At 46.0% G+C, this 13,540-nt stretch overlaps 1 protein-coding gene across 1 annotated transcript in view; it reads right to left on the bottom strand.

Annotated features, from left to right (window-relative positions):
- Positions 1–13,540, bottom strand: part of Cyfip2 (cytoplasmic FMR1 interacting protein 2) — a 115,366-nt gene that overhangs the window by 65,818 nt on the left and 36,008 nt on the right. The window contains exons 9-13 of the mRNA XM_028777730.1: positions 12,991–13,095; positions 10,894–10,985; positions 8,888–9,005; positions 5,064–5,183; positions 4,293–4,418 (exon numbers count right to left, since the gene is read on the bottom strand). Coding sequence (XP_028633563.1) covers positions 4,293–4,418; positions 5,064–5,183; positions 8,888–9,005; positions 10,894–10,985; positions 12,991–13,095 — 561 coding nt within the window. The remainder of the gene's footprint in view (positions 1–4,292; positions 4,419–5,063; positions 5,184–8,887; positions 9,006–10,893; positions 10,986–12,990; positions 13,096–13,540) is intronic.

The following is a 13,540-nucleotide window of genomic DNA, read 5'->3' as shown; positions in this document are numbered from 1 at the left end:
GAAACAAGTTGGTGTTTCCTGAGATGCTAGAAATACAAGTACCACATGATTCAGCCATCTTACTTCTGGGTGTAACTGAGGGCAAGAAAACCGCTATGTTGAAGAAACACATGAACCTAACATTGACTGGACCACTAGCCACAACAGCTGGGCAGAATCTACTGTAGTGGACCTTGACAGTGAGTGGAGAGACAAACCATGGTAAATGCAAACAATGCAAGATTATACAGCCAGAAAGAGGGACTCTGCCATGTGTGGCAGCATGGGCGGAACTGGAGGACATTCACCATATCACATCAGGTGCATTACATTACAAAGTTTAGAATAAAAAAGAAAGGGGTGGAGGGAGAGATGGCTCGGTTGGTGAAGTGTTTGTGTTTTGAGCATGATGCCCAAGTTCAAACTCCTGAACTCACAGGAAAAAGCTGAGCATGGTGGTGTGCTCATAGTTCAGTGCTGGGAGACAGCAGGTTGGACTCTTGGGGCTCAATGCCCGGGTAGCCTCACCTAACTGGGAAAAAACACCCAAGAGGACAGCTCCTAAGGAATGACACATGAAGTTAAGCTCTGGCCTCCACCAGCCATGAATGTATCACATCACACACACAGACACATACCACATACTATACACACCACACACACACATATTCCACACATAAACACACACACACACATAGCACACATCACACACACCACACACACACACACACACACACATACACACATAAACACACACCACACATACACCACACTACACACACCACACATACATCCACACCACACATTACACACCACACACACAAAGACACACATAACACACACCACACACACACACACACCACACATACCACACCCCCACACACACATACACACACACACCATACACACACCACACACACACCACACATACATACACACACACCACAAACACACACTACACTACACACACACATGCGAACACGTACACGCCACACACATGAGAGGAAACCTGGAAGGATACAGCAGCAGTAATGGAGACGGGGTGGCTCATGTGCAGTTGGGTAGGAGAGACAATTTCCTGTGCTATGTCCCAGTGGGAAGCTGCACTGCACGGGTAGCTGCATATTTCAAAACAGTCACTCAGAGAGGATTTTGAATGCTCACAATAGTAATAACTCACAGTGACAGATATGCAGATGATCTGATCTGACCTTACGTAGTACATCCAAAGCACTGACATGTCACAGTGGACCTCAGGTATATTTATAGCCATCATGTGTCAACCAGAAATAAGTGATACTTAGAAAATGATACCGGTGTCCCGCCACAAAAGCATGGCTGTGCTTCATGAAGCATGTCACTGTCATCCTGACCCAAGCTCCAATCTCACTGCTGACTGATGACAAACCTCAGCTGGTCCTTGGACCACGTTCTGGGTGTCCCTCCTGTGCTTTTAGGAGATCTCTCTACAAACACTGACATCAACTAGACCAAACCGGATCACTGCTTAAACTCCCATGTGGCTGATAGCTGCCTGAGCCCCAGACTGGAATCTTCTCCTGAAGCTGTCCCGCGGACACCTCTGCTTCTACACGTGCAGAGGAGGGAAGGGGAGCTTGTGTTGGCTTGAGACTGGCTGGTGGGTATGCTGAACCGGGTGTGGTGGGGATAGCAATGATGGGCTTAGGTAGGAGACACGTTCTCTACTAGTCCATCTTTACCTGAAATAATCCTGCCTCCCCAGTCAGTCTGGAGTGGTAACATGCTGATTTGTGAGGACACAGAGGGGACGTGATGAATCGGCCTTCGCACAGTAGTCACATTCTCTCACACCCACACAGTGATGTGTCTGACTGCATGCACCAGCCTGAAGCACAGAAGGCCCAATGGCTAAGAAAGTCCTACTATGCATGTCCATGAATAAAATCCTCTAACTGGAACCTTGCGTTGAAAAGGAAGGAATGACAGAATGGGTGATACCCTTACGAGTGAGGCTTGTTTCTTTTTGTAAAACATTGAAGAACCAACACAATAAAAAAACAAACAAATAAACAAACAAGCACACCACTAGCAATTAGGGTAAGAAACCTTGTCAGAAGGTGAGGACATCCCCAGAAGCCAGGGAGTAGAATGTTTGGCTGCAGTAAGGTATTGTGAAGAGAACTAATAAGAGAGGGGCATTCTAAGAGCTGGGCTCCTGGCCAGAGGTGAAATTAGAAAGCATCCAGACAGGAAGTAGGGAGCTGGCGCAGCAGTTAAGAGCACTAGCTAACTGCTTTTGCGGACCCAAGTTCAATTCCTAAACCCACGTTGGGCAGCTTATCATTGTCTGTAACTCCAGCCCAAGGCTCTCCAATGCCTCTGGTCTCCTAAGACACTCACATGCCCTGTCTCTCACACTGACAAAACCCATAATTAAAACACTGAGACAAATAAAGAAGGGCTCAGAATAATTCTAAACAGAGTGGGCAAGGCTGTAGGACCAGAGGGAAAAAAGTCTTTGCAACTTGAGACTATGTAAAAGATTTCTTAGCTAGACTCCTCATTTGTATACCATAAAATAATAAGATGAATAAATTGGACTCTGGCAAAATATAAAACTAAGGCTCCTCAAAAGGCATTGTCAAGGAAAAAAAAAGCGGGGGGCGGGGGGAGGCAAAGTCACCAAGAAGAGAAGCTACTTCCATTGCATACATGGTGAGGGTTTTGTGGTGAGGTTATGGAAAGAGTTCTCACAATTCAATAATGAGAAGGCAGAGTACAACCTTTAAAAAGGAGCAAAGCTTCAACAGAATACTTTACACAGACTAAGAGAAGAACAACCAATAAGCGCATGAAAAAAAGAATAGTACCATTAGCGTCTGGGAAATGAGAATGACAGGGTTAGTGAGACTCACCCACATGGCCATCAGAATGACCAAGATCATACACAAGATGGCCACTGCCAAGGCCCGTGAGGGCCCAGCACAGTGAGACTCTCAGGGAGACTTGGAGCTAGTATGAACTCTCCTTTTGTGTGGCTACTGAAGGAATATCTATACTGTGAGCACTCTAGGAGAAAGCTAAAACTCCGCTGGGCTTGACAGAACACGTCTGTAGTTCTAAGACTTGCCTTGGTTAGCAAGTGAGCTCAAGGGCAACTTAATGAGACTCTGTGTCAACAAAGCCAACCACAGAACAAACAAAGCAAAAGAGAACTGAGTGTGTAGCCCAGCTCTCCTTCTATGTCCATTCCCACTGCACTAGGGTTAAGGGTGGGATCGTGATCTGTTTTGTGACTGGGTGCCAAGATGTGAACTCAGATCCCCAAGGCTGTGTAGCCAGCGCTCTCACCCACTGAGCCTCCTTGCCAGCCCTCACCATGTATATTTTTAAAAATTTTAATTTATTCTTAGAAAATGTCATACATGTATACACTATGTACTGGCTGGTTTTGTGTCAATTTGACACAACCTAATGTCATCAGAGAGGAAGGAGCCTCAGTTGAGGAAATGCCTTCATGAGATCCAGCTGTAGGTCTTTTCTCAATGAGAGTTTGATGTGGGAGGGCCCAGGTCATTATGGGTGGAGCCATCCCTGGGCTGGTGGTCCTGAGTTCTATAAGGAAACAGGCTGAGCAAGCCAGGGGAAGCAAGCCGGTAAGCAGCACCCCTCCGTGGCCTCTGCATCTGTATCAGCTTCTGCCTCCAGGTTCCTGCCCTGTTTGAGTTCTTGGCCTGGCTTCCTTCGATAATGAACAGCAATATGGAAGTGTAAGTCACATAAACCTGTTTCTTCCCTATTTGCTTTTTGGTCATGGTGTTTCATCACATCAACAGAAACCCTGACTAAGACACATCGTATCTTGATCATATCTCTCCTCACTCTCTCCTCCCTCTGGCCTCCCTCAGGACCTCCTTTCCAGTTTCATATCCTCCTTCCATAAACATTTATTTCCTCATCTATTTATTATGTTTTAACTCAGTGAGTCCAGTCAGTGCTGCCCATATACCCATGGGCATGGAGTGTGGGGAACCAACCAATGGCCACGCTCCTAAAGAAAAGCTACTCTTACTATCCCAGAACTAGCAACTGTTCTCTGCTAGGGGCAGAGCCTCAGGAACCTTCCATAGTCTATGTTGGCATTTGAAATTAGCTGGATCCCTCATCATTCCTAGTAACTTTTGACACAAAACAATCTGGATGGGAAAAAAATTAGATAAAGGGCAACAAGTGAAAATGAGAACTGAGTTGGGGGATGAAAACAACTCCAGGAAGCATGAGGAGCAGCCGTCCAGGAGTAGGTGGGGAGAGCAGGGCATCCACACACCCACCTCCACAAAGGCAAACTTCTCCTCGCTGGTGTAATTGTAGCGTGTGGCTCTCTCATACTCTTCCGCGGTGCCCGGGCAGTCCTTGTTGCAGAACTTGTCTGTGGGGTGAACCAGCTTCCAAGAGTACTGAGGAGAGAAGAAACAGCCAACGCCCATCAACTGAGGCATGGTAAACAAGATAGTCTAGCAAAGCCAGGGAGTACTAATGGGATGTGGGGGTGAACATACTGACTCTTACAGGATGGGGATGGACCCCGAAAACACAATGTAAAAAAAACTCTAGACACAAAACACCACAGGCACTCTATGAGTCTATATATTGCACATCTCTAAAATCGGGAAGCATAGACAGAATACCGAAGGCTGAATGGGCAGGGTGAAAGATGTGAGTTTTTAAAAATATTTTTAAAGATTTACTTTTAATGTTGTTTATGTGTCTATATGTCTGTTTGTGGGGATGTGCACGTGAGTGTGAGTGTCACAGAAGCCAGAGGCATGTTGTCTACTTTGCTGGGGTTATAAGAGGTTGGGGCCAATTAATGTTGGTGCTGGGTCACACATGTGGTATTTTTGTTGTTTGTTTAAGTGATGAAAATATTCTTAATTTAAGGTCATACACTTCTGTAAATATACTCAGAGTAGGTTTCAGTTGGGTACGTAGTGTGGTATATGGAGTTTTATGTGAAAAGACAGAGTGCTAACTAGACTCAGAGGGCCACGGATGCCTTGTGAATCAGGTCAGGATGAGGCCTGGCACCCCGGGACACTTACCACCTCCATGACGTGGGCGCTCCACTTGGATAGAAGCTGCAGGCCTCGCAGAGCCAGGTCAAAAAGCTCCCTGTACTCTTCATCCGACTTCTGGCTGTCCAGGCCTGAGCCTGTTACCACCTGGAGGACACAGAACTTCACACTCACCTCATGGTCCACGTGCCTGAGGCTCATAAGCATTCCTCCTCTGATTCTCTGCAAGAACTGTGCAGTTGCTATGCTCCCTGGCTAGATAAACTTGGCTTTGACAGTTGTCTTGCTGAAGGCCACAGGAAGTGTCATGTAGATCCCCACTTAGCCCTACCACAGAGCTCTGCAGCAAAGGCTTTAACCCTATCTTGGCTGTATTCACAGCAGGAAGTGTGCACTAGTAGCTACCAGGATCACATCTTTGCAGGGATATGAAATATGAATATGTATACAAACAATGACCTTCGCACAGCACTGTGACGTCACAGGAATCCTGGCTTCCTAGTCTACCTCACATACAGTGTTAATCATAGATCACCAAAATGGTGTCACGGCTCACCTACTAGCTACGATGCCCTGATGAGAAAGATCTGGAACAGCTGTCTGTATGTGCAATATTCCACACCATATACATGTATGGAGCCACATGGTATATGTATATGGATATGTATATCTATGTACACATGACTATATGTAGGTTGTCAGTGATGGACATGATCTTTGCAAATTTAATCCATCACTAACTGTAATCCCCCAAACTAACACTTGCGACAACATCTCCAGGCCTTGCAGACACCTGCATGTTCCCAGCTGAGCAGGGGCCTCTCCCTTTCTGGGTTTGCTCTCATACTGCAAGCCAACGTCTTCCCTGCAGCTTAAGCAGTGTCAAGATGCCCACAGCTTTGTGCTCTTAAGTCACAATTTCCAACAGGGCTGATGTGTCATGCCGCTGGTTTCCAACCGTCCTAATGCTGCTGTGGCCCTTTAATATGTGGTCCTCATGTTGTGCTGATCCCCACCCATAAAATTATTTCTTTTTGTTGCTACTCCCTAATTGTAATTTTGATACTGTTATGAATCATGTTGTAAAGATCTATGTTTCCTGATGATCTTAGTTGACCCATGAAAAAGATCATTTGATCCCAAATGGGTTGTGACCCACAGGTTGAGAAACACTGTTCTCCCCGCAGGAAAGCCACAACAGACATGTTTAGAAACACTTCCTTCAAACAGAAGTCATGTTGCTATGGCCCTCATTTAATCTCATTGAATCATCCAAAATTATCTATCTTTAGACAGTAATGGAGATCAAACAACATTCTCTGCTGATAAAAACACTGTGGCAAGAGGCTCACGGAAATTCTGATTTTCTCTATGGGGGGGGTGGCTTTTTTTTTTAAATTCAGAGTTTATAGTATTTTTTAGAATGTTTCTAATGCACAAAGAAACATAGAAACGTGTTTCTATGGCCCTATGTGTCTGAGGTAGTCGACATCCAGTGAATTCATGCAATGTTAGATGGGTAATATTTTGAAAAAAAAAGCCATATCTGTATTGTACGATTTTGTCATTATCCCCTATATACAGAAAAGCAAGTATTTATGGTGTGATGTTTAGCTTTAGTTACCAACTTGGTGCAACTTAGAGTTGATGTCTCAATGAGAGATTGTCTACATTGGGTCAGCCTGTAGGTATGTCCATGGGAGACTGTCTTAAGCTAACTGGATGTGAGAAGATCCAGCCTATAGTGGTCGGCACCTTTCCCTAAACAAGAGGCACTGGGTCGTGTTTGAGTAGAGAAGCTGAGCTGAGCATAAGCAGCAAGCAAGAGAGCGTGCACTCATTTCTCTCCACCCCCAACTGTGGACGTGATATGAGCAGCTCTCTCCAGTTCTTACCTCTGTGACTTCCTCAAAGTGATTCTTTATTCTTTAAGTTGCCTTTTGTCAAGAGTATTTTATCACAGTAACAGAGAGGAAGCTAGACTATATGGCATTTACACATTGTATTAAGTTTTATAAATAATAGAGACAATTTATGATATATCTAGTATTCAAGTAGGTTAACCACGACTTCTATAAGGTATTGCAGCATCTACAGACTTTGGTGTCAATAGTAGATTCTGAAGCAATCCCTCGGGAATACCAGGAGGTAATTGTAATGAGGATTAATAATAAGTCAGAATTAGTCTCAGACGGCACAAACATGACTAGGAATTCCAGTCTCAGGACAAATGATTCTCCTGCTTATTTTAGCTTACCGGCACATCTAGAAAGACAGATAAAGGTTTGGACTAGACATGGTCCTTATGAACTCTGGGCTTACTGACCACACCGCCTACATTTTGTCAGACTGATCCCCATTTCAAATGAGCTAGGTTATGATCACAGATACTTCCTGAGCTAGGGTTTGGAAAAGGATAATCACTACGGCCATTGACCACATGGTGGAGCCAGTGAGCAAATGTGGCCTTTTCCACAATAAGGAAACTCAGATTGGGGACCTATGTAGGATTAAACAGCATATATTATGTGTCTGTGAGAAAGGCATCTGTGGGAAGGTGCCCACAACGATATATGATAATCACAGTTAGTTCTGAGATGGTAGGATTCTATGGGATTGGTTTTATTTATCTATTTTTTACCTTAAGTCTATGAATTAATATTATATAGTTGATATGTTCTTATATTAAAAAAAGAAAAAACTCAAAACTCGATCTTTAGTATTGGAAGAGATCTTCATGGTGCACACACATGCAGACCACTGCGGGTGTCGGCTTTCACTTTCTGTTTTCTCTGGTACAGGCTTGCTTGTCATTGTGGACCAGGCTGTCTGGTCCACAGCCATCCTATGTTGTTATAGGGGCTCTGAGGTTGCAGACGAGTGCCACTACTCCCGCCCCTGTGTTAGTGCTGGAGACCCTAACTCAACTGTTCTTCATGCTTGCATGACAATGTTTACCCACCGAGCCATCTCCCTAGCCCTTTATGTTTTTTTTTCTCTTCTCAGATTCCATTTACATTATTTTTGCAAAGATCGTATATTATTACATAGTTATTCATGTTTAAATGGTATTGAGAGCACGAGTATTCAGAACACAGTCTCTGGCCATTGAAGGTGATGTGGAATGAATCCTGTGCAGCTGATGAACAGTTACTGGACCTTTTCTCTATCCCAGACACAACACGTGTACCAGGCACCCCACTAATTATCTCAGTGAACCTTTCAACAGAAACACTGTCATTACCTTCATTTAAAAGATGTCTGAATTATTATTAATTGGCACGTGATTGTAGATATCTATGGGACACAGTGTAAACATGCAACACATGTATACAATATGTGATGGTCAGATGGGCTTCCTGGTATATCTGTCACCTCTGATTGCCTTTCTTCATAGAGAGGATCATAATTACCATCAAACACAGGCACTCTACTGTGTTCTACTGTATGATAGAACATTATAAGTTATTCCTCCTACCTGGCTATTTTAAACTCATATTTTTTCTTAAATATTTGCTATTTAGTAAAAGTACAGATACCCCAAGAATAAGAAAGGAAGGAAACTCTCTCTCTCATCCAACTACCTCTGTGTCTGTTAACAATACTCTCTCCATCACTGGCTCCCTGTCCACTCCCATCCTTCTCAGACATTGCTAGCACTAGGCCCTTTTTGCAGGTGAAGGGATGGAGGCACAGAGATACTGAGCATCCATCCTAGTCTGACTCTGAACCCACACTTCCAGCAAGGCATCCTCTTGCCTCTGGCAGTGTGTTCCCCCAACCCCATGCTGCCTGCTCTTGCCCAGCCTCTTTGTACAGCTGCAGGGTCCTGGACCAGCCCCAGAACTCACCTCGCTGTTGCTGTAGCGAGCCAGCTCAGAGATGAAGCGGATGTGATCATCCCGGATCTGAACCATCTGCTCACAGATGTTGTACTGGGGGCTGATGCTGCTCTGAGTGCATGTCCACCTGGGGAGAAAATCACAGGATTTGTGTATGGGTCCCAGCTCCAGGCGCCTTCGTGGAACAGGCTCCTTCTGCACACTAGCTGGTCCTCAGACAACATAGCTGGCTCCTTGGGGTGAAACCAAATGGTAAAGTGGCTGCCTATGCCCCAGAGCCTGCTCTGTAGGCACCATGGCTATAATGAAGAGTCCTGTCTCTGCCTTCTCCAGTGTTTCTGGACACCAGTGCGTGATACTCACCAGATAAGTGAGAAGGCAAGAGCTAAGATCACAGCCTCTCTGTGGCCACAAAAGGATAAAATCACAGCCAAGCAAAACCAAGGTGGGCAACCTCCCTGCCTTTCCCAACAAGGACCTGGCAACATGGATGTACCCACAGAGAGAGAACTCCTGTCACTCAGAGTATGGTTGGCATCTCCTCCCTACCCCTTCCTCCCTCCCTCCTTCCCTCCCGCCTTCTCTCCCTCCCTCCCTCCCTCCCTCCCTTCCTTCCTTCTTTCCTTTCTCCTCTCTTTTCCTTCTCCTCCCTCCTCTCCTTTCTTCTTTCTCTTGTCTTCTTGAAAGATGTCATTAGGAAAAAAACCCACTCTGGATTGGAGAAGAAATAAATGAAGAAAACCCTTCACTCTCTGCCCCTCTTCCTTTGTCCAGAACTAGTGGCTCAATAAATCAAGAGAATGGGAAGCCAGTAGGCAGGTGAAGGGTTTGGACAGAACTTTGATTTAAAAGAAGATGCAAAGGGACTTTCCTCAGGATTATGAGTAGTGAACCTTCCTCTGGCTTAGAGTCTGCTAGCTTTTCACTTTGAGCTCTTTGTCGAGGGCCACTGTTGCTCAGACTCCTGACTGTCTGATGATAAGCTGACATCTGTCCAACCAGCCTCTCTAAGACTGGCAGATTCATCTCTGGGGCTCCAGGTAGATACAGGTTATAGGTCCAGAACCCCTTTGCAGGCATCTTAAGTTTATTTGAGACAGAGTTCTAATGTAGCTGAGGCTGGCCTTGAGTTCTCCATCCTCCTGCCTCCAGCCCCCAACCACTAGGATCACAGTGTTTGTACCATGCCCAAGCTCGGCTGGCATCACTTTAATCCCAGCTACTAAGACTGGCTGCAGCAAGAGGATCACAAAGTCAAGGTAAGCTTAGGCTACAGACTGAGTTTACTTAATGAGTAATGACCCCAAATAAAAAGTAAGAAGAGACACGAGGCTGGGCTTCAGTAGTAGGGTACTTGCCCAGCATGTGCAAGACCTTGGCTTTACTGGTTAGAGCTGCAAAACTAAGAAAGACAGACCAAAGAGTGGCAAGGACTGATTCAAGTGGATAAGCCATGGTCTCTTAGTTGTAAGATAATATGCATGTAGACCTGATTCTGAGATCAGAGGGACCAAGGCTGGAGCCAGATTAACTACCATCCCTCAAACACCCGCCCCCAAGAGCCACTAACTTACGCCCAGGCCTTAGTATAGATTCTCTAGGACCATGGTTTATTAGCTGACATAAGGAGAGCTTACCAACCCAGGTCACAGATAGAACCATCCAAGCCACACTGTTAACCATGTACTTACTGCATAGTCACAAAACCTGCGCAGAGACCTGAACCAGGGTGATGACTGCTGCCATCAGTAGACTCCTGCTGTCCCACTGAGGGGAGGGGGGGGTCACCACAGAGCAGGACAAGGGGTGTGGATGTGCTCTGAGCCCTTTAGAGCCTGGCAGCTAAGGGCTGGTGCAAAAGGGCTCAGAGCACCCAAGCTATTCCCCTCCTGGTACTGTGGGAATCCACCTGCCCAGGGCTCTGGGGAGGGAGGAGGGACTGAAGTGGTCCCTCAGCTCCCTGCCCAGGCTGGGCGTCCTCACAGGAGCCAAGAGACATTACGGCAGGCACTCACTTGGACTTGTTCTCTTCATAGTGAGCACTGGTCTTAATGTATCTGGCCAGCTCTATCTGCATGTCGCCGAAAAGGGGTACCACCTGCAGCTGCTGCAAAGGAAGCAAACAGAGCATGTAAGATGGCTCATGCAGGGCGGGGCTGCCGTACCGTCTGGGTGGAAGGCTTCAGTGTGTACCTGGGGCCAGTAGCTTGAATTATTCATAACGGAGTAGCCATAGGGTACTGGCACCCAGAGGAATCCCAGCCAGCATATAGGCTCTTCCCCTGCCTCCAACCAACTGTATACTTCAAGCAATTGACACCAGAAAGCAAAGTGACTGATCCAGGGTCACATAGGTGAATAGATGAAGCAGAGAACCGGATGGCTAGCTTCCTTGTACAGGGTCCTTTCTACAGCTCAGAAGATTTCATGCAAACATGACCAGGAGCCACTGGAAGCAGGCTACTGTGGGGTGGCACCTGAGACTGTCCACCTGATAACTATTAAAGTGCAAATAGGGGCATGTGGAAGGGAGGTTACTGTCTCCCTACATCTGTCTTTCCTGCAGACGACACAGGACCAGGGGCTTTCCAAATACTATCTCAGCAGAGCCTGGCAGTATAGGCCTGTAATCCCAGACATTCATGACACAAAGGCAAGAGGATCTTATGTTCACAGGCTCCATGAGCAATGCAGTGAGACTCTGCCTTAAAATAAAAAGTTAAAAAAAAAGTGGGATATACCTAGTAACAGAGGACTCAATTCTCATGGGCAAGGCCCTGGGTTTAATTTTAAGTACTGTAAAACCCAGCCACCCAACCATCCACTGTCTCCATCCATACCAAACCAGATAGAGTCAGTTCTGCCTTCCTCCCACGGTGCTCAGACAGAGATTGACACATAGAGAACTTAGTCTATTCAGGAAATCAGACCAGATAGAGCAAAAGCCAGGATCAGAACCCTGGGCTCCAGGAGGTCTAGTCTATGACTTTCTCAAAGGTACTCAATTAGAAGGCAGCAGAGCCAGCTTCAACCCTGGCCCTGTGTAGGCCTGGTTCTACCTTCCTTCCTGCTGCCTGAAGGCAGGCATAACAGTTTCCCAACACGGGGCTTGTTTTCACCTGGGGCAGATCTGGAGAAAAGCGAACAAATCAAGCCACGAGACCCCTGTGACTCACATTTCTCCTTAAACCTCACCTAGTAGTATTTGTCACAACACACCATCCCCTCAGGGCAGAGCTCACATCTGCAGGACCCAACATTACAGTCAAGTCAGAACCAGTGTTCAGTTCCAGACCTGACATCTCCTTGTCAAACTCCAAAGACTTAAAATTTATCTGCAAGTTTTTCTTAGAAAGTTTTGGGGCCAAATGGTCAGATCTCAGAGGTGCTTGAGGGGATGTACTTAAGCAGAATGCTGTGAGTTATCGTGCCTAAACGGCACAGGCAAGTGGACTGTCATGGGCCCCAGAGTGGCTAAAAGGGCAAACATGAATCCACTTAGAATCTAGTATTTCAGGGATGGAGAAATGGCTCAGCAGTTAAGAGCACTTGCAGCTTTTTGAGAGGAGCAGGGTTGGATGCCTGGTACCCACATAGCAGCTCACAACCATCTGCAGCTACAGTTCCAGGGTATACAACACCCTCTTCCGGTCTCTGTGGGCAGTGCCTACACATGGTGCAGACACACACTGACACAACACCCACACATGTAAGATAAAAGTAAATCTTAAACAAAAAAAAAATCTAGTCTTTAGTCTTGCTTCCATGAGCTGTAGGGTGTAATTAACATAGGTTTTGTCTTCTAGGATGCAACTCTGTCTTAGATGAAAGAGTTTAGGAATGGGAAAAGGAGCATACAGGAAGACTTATGAGGCCTCCAGTTGGAATCCCAGCTGAGTCCCAAGGCTGGGCTGGGCATCACCCACATCCAGTGGACCTTACTTTAGTGAAAGCAGCTAGGGCCTGCACTTTTATCTTCCCTTTCCCTGAGGATCTTTAGATGCCTGTGACCATCTCCACAGCTTTCTGGCTAATTCCATCCTTTCCTTCCACCAGGGATCTAGGCTCTAGTAATTCTGTCCCCCTGCCCGGCCCCAGCCCCAATTACTAACCTTAAAAAACTTATCAATTTTGCTAAGGTTGATTCTCTTCTTGGCATCCAGTTTGTAAATGTTGCTGACATTTCCATCCATCAGATAGAGACCAAAGCCCATCACCTAGAAAGAGAAAGGGGCCAAGTACAACATTCTCATCACACCTCTGAGCGGCTAACAAACACGGGGGTCTGTGATGCACACGTGCACATGTGTGTGAGCATGCACACATGCACTGGCATCTCACAGACACACGTGCTATTTCAAAGTCATAACACATCTCCCAATGAAGACAGAAAACACGTGCCTAATTTCAACAAGAAATTTAGTATATTGTTACAGTAGCCACTGAGCCAGCAGCTGCGGTTAGGGTTTAACAAGTGTGATGTCGATTCTGAAGATGGGGAATCAGAGAGATAGAGAGGCTAGAGGGCTTACTGGAACCACACACATATGCTGCAGAGACTATCTGCAAAGGGATCTCCATCCAAATGGGTACATATATAGATCCCCTGATATAGAAAAGACTGTTGTTTCCCACAGGTATGGAGAGAGACCCTGAACTAAT

This window comes from Grammomys surdaster, unplaced genomic scaffold (assembly GCF_004785775.1).
Source record: "Grammomys surdaster isolate TR1022 unplaced genomic scaffold, NIH_TR_1.0 313, whole genome shotgun sequence".
NCBI classification, from domain to species: Eukaryota; Metazoa; Chordata; class Mammalia; order Rodentia; family Muridae; genus Grammomys; species Grammomys surdaster.
Note: the sequence above shows the minus strand (reverse complement) of the source record. Positions and strands in the feature narration are given on the sequence as shown.